Source organism: Lissotriton helveticus, chromosome 11, assembly GCF_964261635.1.
Source record: "Lissotriton helveticus chromosome 11, aLisHel1.1, whole genome shotgun sequence".
Lineage (NCBI taxonomy): Eukaryota > Metazoa > Chordata > Amphibia > Caudata > Salamandridae > Lissotriton > Lissotriton helveticus.
The window spans coordinates 468,870,195-468,885,606 of NC_136072.1; the positions used below are offsets into that span (position 1 = coordinate 468,870,195).

General features: G+C 47.5%; 1 protein-coding gene across 1 annotated transcript in view; it reads left to right on the forward strand.

The window, feature by feature from the left end:
• MYO7B (myosin VIIB) overlaps positions 1-15,412 on the forward strand; it is a 1,196,498-nt gene that overhangs the window by 184,625 nt on the left and 996,461 nt on the right. The window contains exon 4 of the mRNA XM_078666047.1: positions 203-355. Within this exon, the coding sequence (XP_078522173.1) occupies positions 203-355 (153 nt within the window). The remainder of the gene's footprint in view (positions 1-202; positions 356-15,412) is intronic.

Here is a 15,412-nt window from a genome sequence, read left to right on the forward strand (position 1 = left end):
TGGAGACAGTTGTGAGAACTGGGGAAGGACAGTGGGTTAATTCTGAGAACTGATTGCAATTCAACTTGCACATGATATCACCTCTACTAACTCTGACATCTTGGCCAATTGACATCCATACCTTTGGAAACAGTTTAGTGCTTTAAGTAAATAAGACAATTTTGGAGTTGATGAAGTGCACCCATAACTTTTTCCGTTTCAGGAACATTGGATACGAGCTCACAATACGAATATGGTGCATTCGATGCACCCCAGCTCTGTCAATGGAGTGGAAGACATGATCAGCCTCGGAGACCTGAATGAAGCAGGGATTGTCCGCAACCTTCTCATCCGCCACCAAGAACGCAACATCTATGTGAGTGTTCAGAATTTATAGCCAATTCTCTATTCCTCTCTCAATCTCTGTCATTCCCTTTGTTTTTATATATATTTGCTGCTCAGTTCTAAAGTTTTCTGCTTTCGCCTTTTGCCTTGCTACTCGTTATCTCTATCCCAGAATATTAGTGTATCTGCTTTCACTATATTACAGTTTCTTATTCTTTTTCTGTCTGCTCTCTTGCTTTTCTGTTCTCTACTTTTCTCTTATCTGATTTAGTTTCTCTCTTTCACACTAGACAATCTCCCTCTCTGTCCTTTTTTCAATTGTGCATTCATTCATCTCTGTAATTTATTATTTAATTAGGGGGATTTATAGTGCAGATCTGGTAAGTGGAGTGCAGCACATGCAGCAGGATGCACAGCGCCATTCAGAGATAACATAGAGGCGCCTAAAACATGTAAAAGAGTTTGTTACAATAGGGTATGGTGGGAAGAGGTGTTAGGTAGATGAAAACATTTTCTCAAGGCCTGAAGGCTGGCAAGGGAGAAGACTTAGGTGAGGGGTGGTAATGCCATAGACTTGAACCGTAATAATTAATGGCTTGGTTGTCTTTACTCTCCATAGTCTTACGCTAAAGACTTTTCTCCCCGTCTTTTAGAGACTTTCCCACTGACATTCATCAAAAATGCTCTTACAGGCATTGGTCCTTGGCCACTCCTATCATAGAAATCTTATGGCTGTGCCAAATGCTTCCCTCTTATCTTGTTTCCTGTCTGTGGTTGGTGATACTTTGTTGTTGACCACGACTGATGGTCATTTGTGTAGCTTCTTGTGAACCATATAACATTGTCGCTTGATGATGATTTGCTTTTATTTAGGCTGTTGTTCGTTCTTTCACTTTAGCCACATGACCTGTTAGTCTCTGGTTTCAAACAGTGATTCTCTGTGTGGCTTTCATCTTGGCATCAATTAACAACTCTCCAACTGGTTCTGGTTAATTACTCTTTATCTGCCACGGTGCAGTGTTCTCTCCTTGATTCTAGTCAATATTGTTTTTGGACTGAGGCGTGGTCTCCAAAGCTTCTGCACTCATCACCACTTCATCCTTTCCTGCGCTCTCATTCTCGGTATTCTCTGTCCGAGTCAGGTATGCCTGCTAGGGTTCCCAGATGTCCTTCAGATGGCTTGGCTCTGGCATCAGGTTATGGAGTGCATCGGAGTGTTACAATATGCCATGATCACAATGCCACTCCAGCAGCGTCAGGAATGTTCCCTTTGCCCAGTACATTGTTACCCTCACCAACAATAGTCCCAAGGCCACTAGACATTGTACCAACTTCAGGATGTCCCTGCCATAGACCAGCTGGACCAACAGTGGAGACAGCTCAATGTGTTGGCCCGTTATCTCCCACATATCACCCATTATCACATCCCAATAGCGCTGTCCCCCTGGGCAGAAGCAAGCAGCGTGAGAAAATCCTGCCTGTTGTTCTCCATATCTAAGGGAGCACAAACTGTCCCATAACCCATGGTGGAATAGGCAGGCCAGAGTATAACACACTCTATTAAGATGTTTAAAATGTATTAACTGGTGTCGGCTGTTCAGGGATATTGTTTTGAGAATGGAACAGCAATAGATCCTCTGCTTATCATTGATAATTTTGCTTAGCTCTTCTTGCCAGTCCAGCCTAACTTTAGTGACTCCCGGCTGCTGCACATCTTGGGAGCATGCATACAGTTTCACAATGAGGCACTGGGGAGTCACCGCCTGCAGCGCAAATGTCAGGGCTGGTAACTCTAGAGGTTCCTGCAATCCTTCACCCAATAGCTCACTGTTAGAAATGGGGGTTCTCTAGTTGGCAAGGGTTTGCCCTTTTGTTCAAATAGGGACCCTTCTTCCTAGTCAGGATAAGGAAGTTACACTCCTAAAATAACCCCTGCTCACCCCCTTGGTAGCTTGGCGTGAGCAGTCAGGCTTATCCTAGAGGCAGTGTGTAAAGCATTTGCACATAACCAACAGTAATACAGTGTAAGCACTACAAAAGGACACCACACCAGTTTAGAAAAATATCCAATATTTTTATATACTTAAGACAAGACCAAAAATGATAAAAATCCACAATACAGTACTTCAAAATCTTCACTTATCAAAATGTGCTTTAAAAATAGTTCCTTGATGTTGATAGCTCCATCTGGGGCTATCAAGGCGTCATGAGCAAATAAATCCAAACAGTTCTGGGTGACCGCGTCGTCACGGGCCAGCTATCGTGTCGGGAAGACCCGCAAACAGTACCTTTTAGAAATGCAGGGCATCTATGACTTCTCGTTGAGCTTCTGAAAACACGGCATCTGCAGGTGTCAATTCCAGAGGTCGGTGCACGATTCGTCGGGGTCCTCGAAATCACACACGTCGCAGGTCGATCTCCTCTCTAATGAAGTCAGGAGCGCCGGCAGGCGTTGTGTGCTGTGGTGCGAAGTGCAGCGTGTGGTACCCTCAGGTCGCAGTGCGAGCAGCGGCTCAGTGGCAGCATCAGATGGCGTCATCGGTCAGACCAGGGTCCCGGATCGAGATGAAGGCGGTGCTCGTCACGGTGCTGGCAGGTCATGGTGCAAGCAGCGGCATCGGCATTGCCGAATCGCTGTCGTCGGTGGATGAATTGGAGTCAATGGCGCCGGTGTCGGTGCGGGATGAGTGTTGTGTTTTGTTACGAGCGGTGCCCTTGAACCACGGCGCAAGCAGCGGTGTCGATTTTGGCATGGAGCGGCATTGTTGGGGATACCAAGACGTCATCGTGAAGCTAGGCGGTGTGGAGTGCGGGGCCCACAGGTCGCGGTGCGAGCAGCGGCTCGGTGGCGGCATGAGCAGGCGGCGTCGGTGATACCAAAGTCGCAGTGCGGCATTGAGGCGGTGTCCTCTGCGGTGCCATGGTGTTGTCAGATAGCAATCCGGTACAGAGTGCAGTGCCCACATGTCGCGGTGCGAGCAGCGGCTCAGTGGTGGCATCAGCAGGCATCGTCGGTGAGACCAGAGTTGCGTTGCAGCAGTCCCATTTGCGGTGCCTTCAGGACACGGAGTCGGCAGCGTAGTCGTAGACATCTTCGAGCTGCTTTTCTTCTGTTGCAGCACAAAACACACAGTACGCAGTGCTGAGGGCAGAAGAGCTTGAAGTCTTTGCTGTTCCTGAGACTTCTTGAACAGGGGGCAAGCTCTATCTCAAGCCCTTGGAGAAACTCATAAAAATAGATTGCAGAACGTTCAGTCCAGTCCTTTCACTGCCCAAGACAGAAGCATCCCAACTGGTATTACTTGAAGGCAGTTAGCAAGGATATGCCCACAACATTATCCGAAAGGAAGCAAGGAGACTCTATATGATTCTAACATGTGCTTGAGGCATCATTTTATATACAAATATTTACACAAGGGTAAAAAAGGGAAGTAATTTGCAGTTATTGCAGCACTGCAGTATACAATTCACAAAAATGGAGAACAACCCAAATTGTACGTGGTGCTCTACGTGTGACAGTGAAAACCAAGGTAGCGACGCATGTGACAATGTGAAACAGCGTGGGTGGCGCGAGGTGACTGGTGCATAAATATACAGTGAAATATTTGGTTCACAGCGGTTACAAGTGGATTTAAAGGTTAATTTTTAGTATGTTCAATATAGTGAACCGTTTTGTGTGTTGCGCCTGTATTTGCACTGGAAGGTCGACGGCGTTTCGATCCTAGTTAGTTCAGGATCCTCATCAGGACTTGGTCGAGGGCAGTGCTGAGGGACGATCAGAAGAGACGAGTCACGGGTCTATGGGCATCAACCGTAAGTCGGGCGTGGCTCTCGATCCATAAATATGCTTTAGGGCCCGCTGATGAGGGGGGGCGGGATCCGGAATGGCTTCCTGGTCAGGGTAGGCAGTGAAGAGTACTGTCGAGGGGGGTCCAGGAGAGTGTTAGTTCTATCGAACCGATCCAGGAAGTGATCGGCTTGTGGAGAGTAAATCTCGGCAAGAGACAGCCTCGTTGTATGTCCGTAGGGTTCCAAGTAACCACGCGTCTACCACACCTAGAGCACCACGTACAGTTTGGGTTGTTCTCCATTTTTGTGAATTGTATACTGCAGTGCTGCAATAACTGCAAATTACTTCCCTTTTTTTACCCTTGTGTAAATATTTGTATATAAAATGATGCCTCAAGCACATGTTAAAATCATATAGAGTCTCCATGCTTCCTTTCGGATAATGTTGTATGCATATCCTTGCTAACTGCCTTCAAATAATACCAGTTGGGATACTATATTCTTTTAAGTTATCACCCCAATCCCAACACAGTTGACGGGTACCTCACTCCTGGTTTTTCTACAAGACAGAAGCAGCCACTGCAGGCCAACACAGCAAAGCACACACACAGCAAAGTGGTAGTTCCTCCTCTGAGCTTCTCCAGCTCTTCTTCTTGGCAGTCTTCTTGATCCAAAAGAGTTCTAAAGTTCTGGGGTTTAGGCTCCAATATTTATACCACCAAATAATGTGTTCTCTGAAGGCAGAGAGTGTCTGTACCTAGTCCAAACCATTTCTGGGTGCATTCTGCCAGTGCACAACTTTTTCCTTTGTCAGTGTGGGCCAGGGTCATCAGACGTACCACAGGAGGTGGAACCAGCATTGTGGAAGGCAGGCACAGCCCTATTCAGGTCCAGGTGCTACTCCTCAGAACACTCCCAATGCAGATAGGTCTATTCATCCTAGTGCTGAATCGCCCTGCCTCCTGGAGCCACCCCAGCCCCTGTCACTCACAAACCAGACATGCAATACACAAACTAGCAGAGGCAGGCTGGATGGTTAGGCAAGAAAATACCTACTTTCTAAAAGTGGTATTTTCAAACACAGAATATTAAAACCAACTTCACTAAAATATGTATTTTATCATTCTGAGATTTCAGGCATACTAAACTCGTTTTTCTACCATGTTCTCTGGGTCAGTTAGGATTATAAGATGTTATAATCAAACTGCCCATTCTGGCCTATGGCAACGGGTAGCCTTGCAATAGTGAAAAACAAAATTGGCTGTAATCCACTATGAGGACATGCCACACACACCAGGGCATGTCCTACCTTTCACATACAATGCACCCTGCCCACAGGGGTACCTTGGGCCTACCTTAGCGGTGATTAACATGTTGAAAAGGGAAGGTTTAGGGACTGGCAAGTGGGTGCACTTGCCAAGTGGACATGGCAGTCCCTAACTGCACACAGGCTCTGCAATGGCAGGCCACAGTTACACTTTACGGGCTGTTTGTGTGGGTGGCACAATCCAGTGCTGCAGCCTACTACCAGCGTTTGATTCACAGCCCCTGGCACACTCAGTGCACGTTACTAGGGACTGACACTTAAATCAAACCGGTTAATCATGGAAACACCAATCCATAACCTGCAGTGGTAAAGTGCCCAGAGTCCTAATACCAACAACAGCAGGTCAGGAAAAAATAGGAGGAAGAAGCAATGACCTCCTGCGCAAGCACCTGTTCAAACCTGCGCAATAATGTATCCTGAAAGAAGTCGCCCATGTGCGTTAGATGGAACCCTTGCAGGTCTCCCGCTGCCCCTTCTCCTGCTCCAGGGGAAACCACATACATAACTCCATTGGCAACTATGATGAGGAAAGGGGAGGGCAAGAGTGTGCTCAGCCAGCCTCCTTCAAGAGTACACAGTGGTACTGAACACGACAAATGTGTTATAGTGTCGTAATGGCCTATCAAACAACTTTTTAGGAAGCGAAAGCAGGGAGGAGGCATTCCTTTCAAGCCACAAATGAGGAAGGTCGCCTGGCCCATGCAGCCAGTAATGGGTAAAGACACACTGAGTGACTCTGTAATAAGCATCCAGATCCGGGACATTCAGCCCCCCATATCATAGGGAGAGAGTTAACGTGTCCCAACTCACCCGTGGCTGTTTACCAGTCCAAGCCAGGTGCAACAAAAGTGTCCTCAAGTTGCATAATACTGCTCACAGGAGAAGAATCAGAATATTCACAAAAAGGAATAAGAAACTGGGCAACACCACCATCTTCATTATAGCAATGTGCCCGCTTTGCGACAGAGGTAGTCTGATCCATCAGTCAACAGCCTCCGTAAGCCACTGAATGGCCCTGCCATAGTTGTCCAGCAGCACCACTGATGGGTTTGTGTGGATTTGAATACCAAGGTAGCGCACTGAGTTCATTATCCACTGCTCTGTACTGGTGCAGTTGCTGCAGTGAGTGGGAATATTAGGGGTTTGTCCCAATTAATACGCAAGGTGGAATTGGTACCAAACAGCAGGACCTCACAGAGAATGGGTGATAAATTATGCTCTGAATTCCGCATCTAGAGGAGTGTATCATCTGTATATGTGGATATAATCAGGTTATATTGCGGGAAACAAATCTCTCAATATGCGTGGTCTTTGTGCAATGCGCAGACCAGTGGCTCTGTCACCATGGCATACAGTAGCAACGATAAGGGAAAACTCTGCCTGGTGCCCATCGCGATAGCTATGACATCCCTGACTATGCAATTAACCAGGACTCGCCCGTCAGCCTTGGACTCCTGTAAAACACTTTAATGAGTTGTAAAAAGACATCTCCCACCTCAATTGATCGCAAAACCGGAAGCATGAAGCCCCCACTCAACAAAGTCAAATGCTTTTTCAGCGTCCAAAAATACTGCAGTAGCACGCACCTCCAGGCCAACTAAAATAATAGCACTAAAGAGAGTTCTTAGATTATAAATTATTGATTGGCCAGTTCGAACTTGGCTTGCTCCAACACAACAATACCTGGGAGTAGTGGTGCCCACCTGTTGGCTAGCACCTTCACAAAACATTTTGTATCAGTATTTAACAGTGACAAAGGTCTGCAAGACAAGCAACAGAAGGCGTGTTTGCCCAGCTTCAATAGGATGACCAGAAGAGCCTCGCGCATCAAGGGAGGCATGCAGCCCTCCTTAACCATTTCCTTGTAAAGGGTGACAAGGTGCGGCACCAGTTTCACCTGGTAGGCCTTATAGAAGGCCCCTGTTAGCCATCAGTGCCCAGCGCCTTCTCACCCGCATACCTTTAAATGCTGCCATAAGTTACACGGGCTGTGTGGGGCCATGAGACACTCTCTGTGCTCCACCATCCGTCACTTCATTGCAAAGTGAGGTAGGTTGTCCGCTGTAGCTTAATCGTCATGAGGGGAGACACAACACATATAAATCTGCATAATAATGGCAGAACCATTCCGTCACCTGTTCCGACGTGAGTAAGGGCATACCAACTCGTCTTGGACCACTAAAATCCTGTCATCCTCTCGCCGAGGTCTCAGGAGCGCTACCAAAGTTGCACTAGTATGCTCGCCATAAACCCTTACAGTCACTTATTTCCCTAGGTGAGTGATTTTGCTATGCGCCACCTCATAAAACTCCTCTAACTTGACCTTAATTTCACCCAGCACCCTCCGCTCTGCTGTCTCTCTGTGTACCTGCTGTAAGCCAGCTATGTCAGACTTCAGCCTTGATCTGAGTATGCCAGCCTGTTTGGAATTTGTGACCCCTGCCCCCCGGATACAAACTTTGAAAGTCTCCCAGACAGCCTAGAATTTCTCCACCGATCCTATCTTACTCTTGAAGTAGCAGTCACCTGCGCCAGCTCCTCCTTCAGGAACACAGCATTCAGGAGAGAGTAGGGTGGAAATCTCGAAGCGAACACAGGGGGCATGTGGCTGTCCATCGTCAGTTCCATCAACACCAATGAGTGATCCAAGCATGTGCGTGATAAACGCTGGCACCTCCGTACACGTACTACCAAACTGCAAGACATAACCAATAATCTATGCGCGTGTGAATGTCATGCACTGTGGAGTAATGCGTTTATCCCACTGCTGTGGGGGACCTGTGTCTCCAGATGTCTAGCAGTCCACACTGCTTGGCAATTTAAGAGTGCAAGCCACAGCCAAGGGCCACATTGGCTGGCCCCTGGACCAATCCATTTCAGTGCACAGTACACAATTAAAATCTCTGCCCCGTATTTGTGGCATGTCCCTGTACTGAGCAAGCTGGGCACGTAGATTATGATAAAACTGAGGGTCATCGTAAATAATGCCGTTCACCCCTACAAGCAAAGCTGCCAAATCGTTAAAGCAGCGTGCCACCAAATACCCACCGCCTGGGTCAGCACACGTCTCGAAATTTCATATCAGAACCCTTATGTCCCCAGTTCATCATACCCCAGCCTGTATAGTAAATCCTGCTGTAAAGCAATCCCCTCTCACATGACAGTGTGTAGGCAGTCTGCTGTAAGCGGAATGTTGTGTTTCATGCAATATAGCTATATCAATACAATGCGATCACTGTTTGAGTGCAACCCAGCCTATTTCAGGATCAGTGCGGTTGAAATGGAGCTACTGCTGATGTGTACACCTTGAGCTTCTATTGTGGATATGATTTGCTGTAGCTATTGAACATCAGATGTCAACCCCAGAATGTCCTTACATCATAATTACATATGATCATACATTTTCTAGTCATAAACATACCTAACCCATTGTACTCCTGTAGGCATACCTGGAGCCTCGTCCAGTTTGAGTGTCAGTGTCAGCAGTGATCTTAAGGGAAAACCACAAAATGAAGCAGGAGACCAAGTCTACATCTGCCTTTCATTGACAGTGTTGCCTCAAAGGGCATTCTAAACATGACACTTGTGATAGGTGGTTTCTATAACTATAACCAATAACTTGCTATGAGGTGGGTGATCACAGAGCCTCCTTCTTTGGTTCGTGGATCTTTACCTCTCCTCCGCACCGCTCCACTTCATCTTTCTAATTTACATTGTTACTCACCCCTAACTGCCCACCAAAACTCATTCTTTCTTGATGAGGTGGAAGGGCATGCACTTGCTCTACCTGATGATTGTCCACAGTGTGACTGTAGATCGTATGCTGTGACTTCCTGCCTTCTAGTACTGGGCTCGGAAAGTTACAAGGAGTATTGGGTTCGAGGTGATTTGTGCTACCTACCCTGTAACCCACAATGTACTACAGACCCGACCTCAAATTAATATTTCTTCCGCCATTTGGTTCGGACAAGATTCAACTTCTCTTTTATCAAGTATACATCAATAACTGTGGCATTGGAGGACCAGGATACTGAGGACTTCCAAGACTGCTTCATTATCACATAAATATCTTTAAACGCTTCAAGATTTAGTGGGATGTAAACTGTACTCTGTAGAGCCTGGGGCCAGGTCGAATGAGAATGAATTGTTTGTCGATAGAGTATGAAAAACACTTTAAGCTCAACTTTTATTGCAATAGTAAATTGAGGGTCGGAATGGCCTATCAGTCAGTGCCTGATGGGCTTGTCTGACAGGTCAGTGTGTGGGCCAATTTTTGCCAGTTTGTGGGACTGTTTATGGTCTGCTGGGCTGGTATTTACTGTTGATTTCCCTGACATTAAAACAAACATTGCCTGCAGCAAGCTCCAATCCATGCAGTTTTCCATTCTTTGCAAAACACTAATACAGCGTGTCTTTACAAGAATAAAAGTGACCTAATTTACAAACCTGGGTCACTTTCTTAGGTATCTAATTCACTAATAGGGCTACTTTTATTTTGGTGCATAGGCCTGTATTGTGTCCCAGTCCGACCCTGAGCAAGTTCCTGTGGCCATACCAGCATTGGGTTTGTAAACTAGGCTCTCCCAGAGACCCCAACGTAAGCACCTCTTCAGCATGTAGTGTATTTCATTGCAAGAACACTAGACAGCTCCAATAGGACTAAATGTGGGTATTTTCTGTGAAAATGCAGTGCTATAAATGTAGCAAGTCACCTATAGGAACGCTAGCTGAAGACTTTGAGGTCTTTGACCCCAGTACAGATTTGGAGGACTCTCCATTACAGTTGAGGTCCATGAGGAGTGGAGTGCAATTTCTGGGTTGCCCAATGACTCTGACTCTGGAGATTTGTCATTGGGAAATGCATCATCAGATGTACAGGTTTTGGTGCAGCACCTCCCAGCGGTGAAGAGTGGACAGTTATGTTGCCTATCTCCTCAGCAGGACACATTTGGGAACTCACTACTTCCACCATTCTCAAACGTGGACCTGTTTGCTATTAACACGAAATGTGAAAACTGCAAAGCTTCTCCTCCAGTTACTCACATCCACAGTTCCTTGGAAGTGCCCTATGGATGAGCTAGTCAAAGGTATTTGTTTAAGCTTTTGCAATGCTGCCTCTGATTTCTTATGTAATACAAAAAATGTAGCAGGCACCATATACACTAATTTTAATTGCACTGAGTTGGGCTCCTCAATCTTGGTTCTTCTTAATTTCTGAGATGTCCATTCATCCACATGAAAAGCTACAATTTCATCAGGATGTGCTCTATTAGCATTAATGACCTTAACTGTATCCCGACCTCAAGTCTCTCATTCATGTAATTTGGCAACTGAGGTCTTAGAATGTGGGTGTTTACAGTTATCAGAAGAATGCTTGCAAATCCTAAAAGAGGCTAGAGACCTGGAACAAATGCATGCTATTAAGAGACCAAATGGGAATGCTTTTTCACTTACGTTTCCAAGCAGCACATTCAGCTCTTAACAGCGAACGTCAAACACATTGTCTGTATCCAAAACATCAGAGCTGCCTGGTACTTCTATATGAGTAAACTTAGCAGCAATAGCTGCACATTTACAAAACAGAGAACATCAGCCAATTTTTAAAATCACTGTCATTAAGAACTTCATTGAAGGTCTTAAAAAACAGTAAATGCTCCTAAACTTCCCCATTTTCTTTCTTGGGACCTTAACGTTGTCCCTAGTCAACATATGGCAGCCCCGTTCGAGCCACTCCAACCATGTTCACTCCAATTCCTCACTTGGAAGGTAATTTTTCTTGTGACTATCACATCACTTCTCTTTGTTATTCAAGGTACTCTTTATGCAAGTAAACGTAACAGAATTGAGCTGCTTGCCCAGCTCTTTTTTTGGCAAACGCCGTATTGCCATTTCATATCAAGCAGTCCACACCATTAGTCTCCTTTTACCCAGAGAGACAAATACTGTTGGAAAATAAAGCACTGCGCTCATTAGATCTCTGGAAGACCATCATGTGCGATATCTACAGTACTCGGTCCATTAGGAAAACCAAGCAACTGTGTAGTGCCCTTGTGCAACCACAGCCTGGTAACCCATCTCAGAGGTAGGGCTGGCAAAGTGAATTCTTAGGTGCACTGAGTGAGCTATGTTATGCTAAAGTAAAACACCCACTGAGAAACATACCCAGAGCACATTCCAGTCACGAAAAATATAGCAATAATGACTTTTTTTGGTTGTATCCCACTAGAGGATTTTTGTCAGATCGCTACATGGTCTCTGACCCACACATTTTGTAAGTTACATTGTGTGTACATAGCACGCCAGGCAAGAAGCACAAGTCAGACTGCCTTTGCCTAAAACATTGTTCCACATGCATTCTGCCTCTACTCTCAAGCCACTGCATAGGTAATCAGTAATTTGGGTACTGCTATTCAGATCTACTTGTAACATTTGGTTTAGTGCCTCTGCTGCAGTTTGGCCTGGGACTACCCATCACCCCGGAAGAGAATACAGACATGACACATATGTACACGGTCATGATTTATATTCATTAACGTATTTGTGTGTTTACTCCCTAGTAGAAAGGCAATATACCAGCTTTACATCTACACGCATACACCTACCCTTGGAGGAAAACACAGTCTGAGGTATAGTTTGTGTTCTGGTGATTTGTGTGCTTAGGGAAGGTAGTTCATTTATTGACTTATTTTGTTATACAGCACTTACAAGGCACAAGAGCACAAGAGAGCTTTACACAACACAGCATAACTTTTATAGGTACTAGAAAATATGCTAACAATTTCAAAAAGACAAATTATCAGACTTTTTTTGGTTTAAATCATTTTTATTTAATTTTGTGGCATCAAACATATGACAAGTCGGCAAATGAATATTGCAAAGAACACCTGAAGCCTCCACCCGGCTTCCCTCCCCTCCCTCCCGAGGGCAAAACCCTCGTCGAGGTATGATGATGTGTCCATGAAAGTGGGTAAGGGCCTGACGCCGGCCGACAATGCAGTCAAAAACCCCAACAACAACCAACTCTCCCTCCTCCCCAAACCCCCCCTGCCCCTCTGCCTCCCGGATCCCTCCCCCCGGTGTGGTCAATATGCAGCTACCAAGCAGTATGTGGTATATATGCAGTGTGAGCTTTAGTTCGAAGCCTCCGTGTCCCTCTTTAATTCGTCTGCCAAGCGAAGCACCTTGAGGTATTTCAGGCATGTGAGCTCAATAAATTCTTCCGACAAGAGAGAGACCATGGGCTGCCACATATCCAGAAAGGTGTCCCTTGTCTGAGTAAGGGAGGCCTGTATCCGCTCCATGCCCATTGTGTACCAAAGCCTGTGAAGCCACCCCGTGTGTGTGGATGTTCTCTTGGTGCCCCATAGTGATAGGATAAGTTGTGTCGCTGCACCCATTGCCAACCCCATCTGCTTCCCTCTGAGTGACTTGAGGGGAAATGTGATTTTGTTGGGGAGGCCTAATAGTGCGTATGCCGGAAATCGGGGGATCTCCGTCTCAAAGAGCTTATCTATGTCACGAAGCACCTGTTCCCAGTACTCCTTTACGTCTGCACACTCCCACAGTATGTGAGTCATTGTTCCTATTTGGCCGCACCCTCTCCAGCATGTCGGGTCGCAGTGCGGATTACTTTGGTGTAGCCGTGCTGGTGTCAGGTGCCAGTAATATGCTATCTTTACTGCTGATTCTTTGCTAGCTACATTTCGGGCAGTGTGGTGGGCCCTGAAGTAAATGTCCTGCCACTCTTTGTCCGTAAAGGAGCAATCCAGTTCTCGCTCCCAGCGCTTCTGGCCCGCGGAGCGCGCGGTTGAAGAGGGCAGGCGTAGCAATTTGTAGAGGTCCGTGATCACCTGTCTATTCGTCTGTTTCGTTGTGGAGCCACTTTTCATAAGCTGTGAGATGTCTACTCACGTGGGGGGAGCACCTCTCTTGTGGTAAGCCAGTGCCTGAGCTGGAAATATTGGAAACTCTGAATCTGGGGGAGTGTGTAGAAGTCTTGTAAGGTGTGTATTTGCATGAAGCCGTCGAGGTCGAAGAGATGACCAGCCGACTTGCACTCCGATGACCTCCATTGTGGGAACGACCCAGGGACCGTTCCCATCTCAAAGGCCGGATTATCAAACAGGGGTGTCATCGGTGATGGAAAGGTGGTGAGGCCATTTGTAACCGCTACCTTGTCCCACACTTGCATCACTGTACGGGTGATGGGCGATTTCTTGAGGTGTGAGGGCCTGTCGGTACGTTTCAGGAATGGAACCTTCCACAAGTTCATTTGGGACATTGTTCGGTCCTGGAATAGCCATAGTTTTTCTGATTTATGTCGGCTCCACTCCAGAAGGTACCGGAGTTGCGATGCTTGGAAGTACCAAAGTAAGTCGGGAACCCCTAGGCCGCCCTCCGAAGTGGCGCGCGTGGTCAGGTCCCTGCGAAGTCGCGGCCTTTTACCAGCCCATACGAATTGCCTTATGCTGTCTTGTAGTTTTTTGAGTAGTCCTACCGGCGGTGTCACCGGGATGGTTTGAAACAAGTACAGGACCTTTGGCAACAGTGACATTTTGATCGCCGCAACGCGCCCCAGCCAAGAGAGTGGCTGCTGATGCCACCGTGTCAGATCACCCTGCAATTGAGTGAGCAGCAGAGTCGTATAGTTCTGTTCGACCGTTTGGGCCGTGTTGGGTGTCAAGGATATGCCCAGGTATGGCAACGACATACGGGATGAGAGGCCTCCGTAGCACCGGGGACTGCGCCCAGCTGTGCGGGCGTTCCGCCCCAAAGGTGAGATCACGATTTCTCGACATTCATCTTGAAACCCGACATTTTTCCAAACGCCTCCATTTCTGCCAGGAATGCCGGTACGGACCTCGTGGGGTCCTCTACCGCTGCGAGGATATCATCCGCGTAAAGACTTATGGTCTGTGGCTCCCCGCCAAACGGAATTCCGACAATTGCCGGGTTGTCCCTGACCTTCTGTGCGAAGGGTTCGATGTAGAGAGCGAACAACATGGGCGAGAGTGGGCACCCCTGCCTAGTGCCCCTTTGGATGTCAAATGGTCGGGAGCGCACCCCGTTAACTCTGATCACCGCCTGGGGAGCCGCGTAGCAACTGGCGACCCACGTGCGGAAGCGGTCCCCTACCCCGAACCGCGTCAAAGCTTTATCAAGATACCCCCAATCCACCCTGTCGAATGCATTTTCGGCGTCGACCGATAGGAGGGCCGCATCAGAGTCGTTAAAGTGGGCCTTGTCAATGACGTGGAGCAGGCGTTTGGTATTGTCTGCGCATTGCTTGTTCGGAATAAATCCCGCTTGGTCTGGCTCGATGATGCCTGGTAAACAGGGACCCAGTCGCGCAGCCAGTATGCCAGTGAATAGTTTGAGGTCCAGGTTAAGTAGTGAAATGGGGTGGTAGGCCGCGCATTGGGACGAGTCTTTGCCCGGCTTGGGTAGGACCGTGATGTCCGCCTCCAGCATGTCCTGGGGAATAGAGCCTTTACCTTGGAAGGAGTTGAACAGTCTGGCCAGTAGCGGCGCCAGTAGGGGGCAAAAGGCTTTATAGAAGCCCGCCGAGAAGCCATCAGGTACCGGGACTTTGAGCGGTTTAAGGCGCGCAATCGCTGTGATTACTTCTTCCGTTCTGATAGGCGCATCCAGAGAGCACCGGTTAGCCTCGTTGAGAGGTGTAATCGCCGCCTCCTCGAGGTAGGCCTCTACAGCCCCCTGTTCAGGGGCGGGCTCTGCCACGTACAGGGAGGCATAAAATGCCCGGAACACCTCCGCGATCTGTTCGTCCCCTTGGGTTGTTTGCCCCTCTTGGTTTTGAATGGAAGAGATTTTGGAGCGTAGGGTCTTGGCCTTGAGTCGGCTTGCTAGCAAGTGCCCCGTTTTGTCCCCACCCACGTAGTAAGTGTGGCGTAAGCGTAATGCCGCGTATTCTGCCCCGTCCAGGTCCAGGCTTGCCAATTGGGCCCTGGC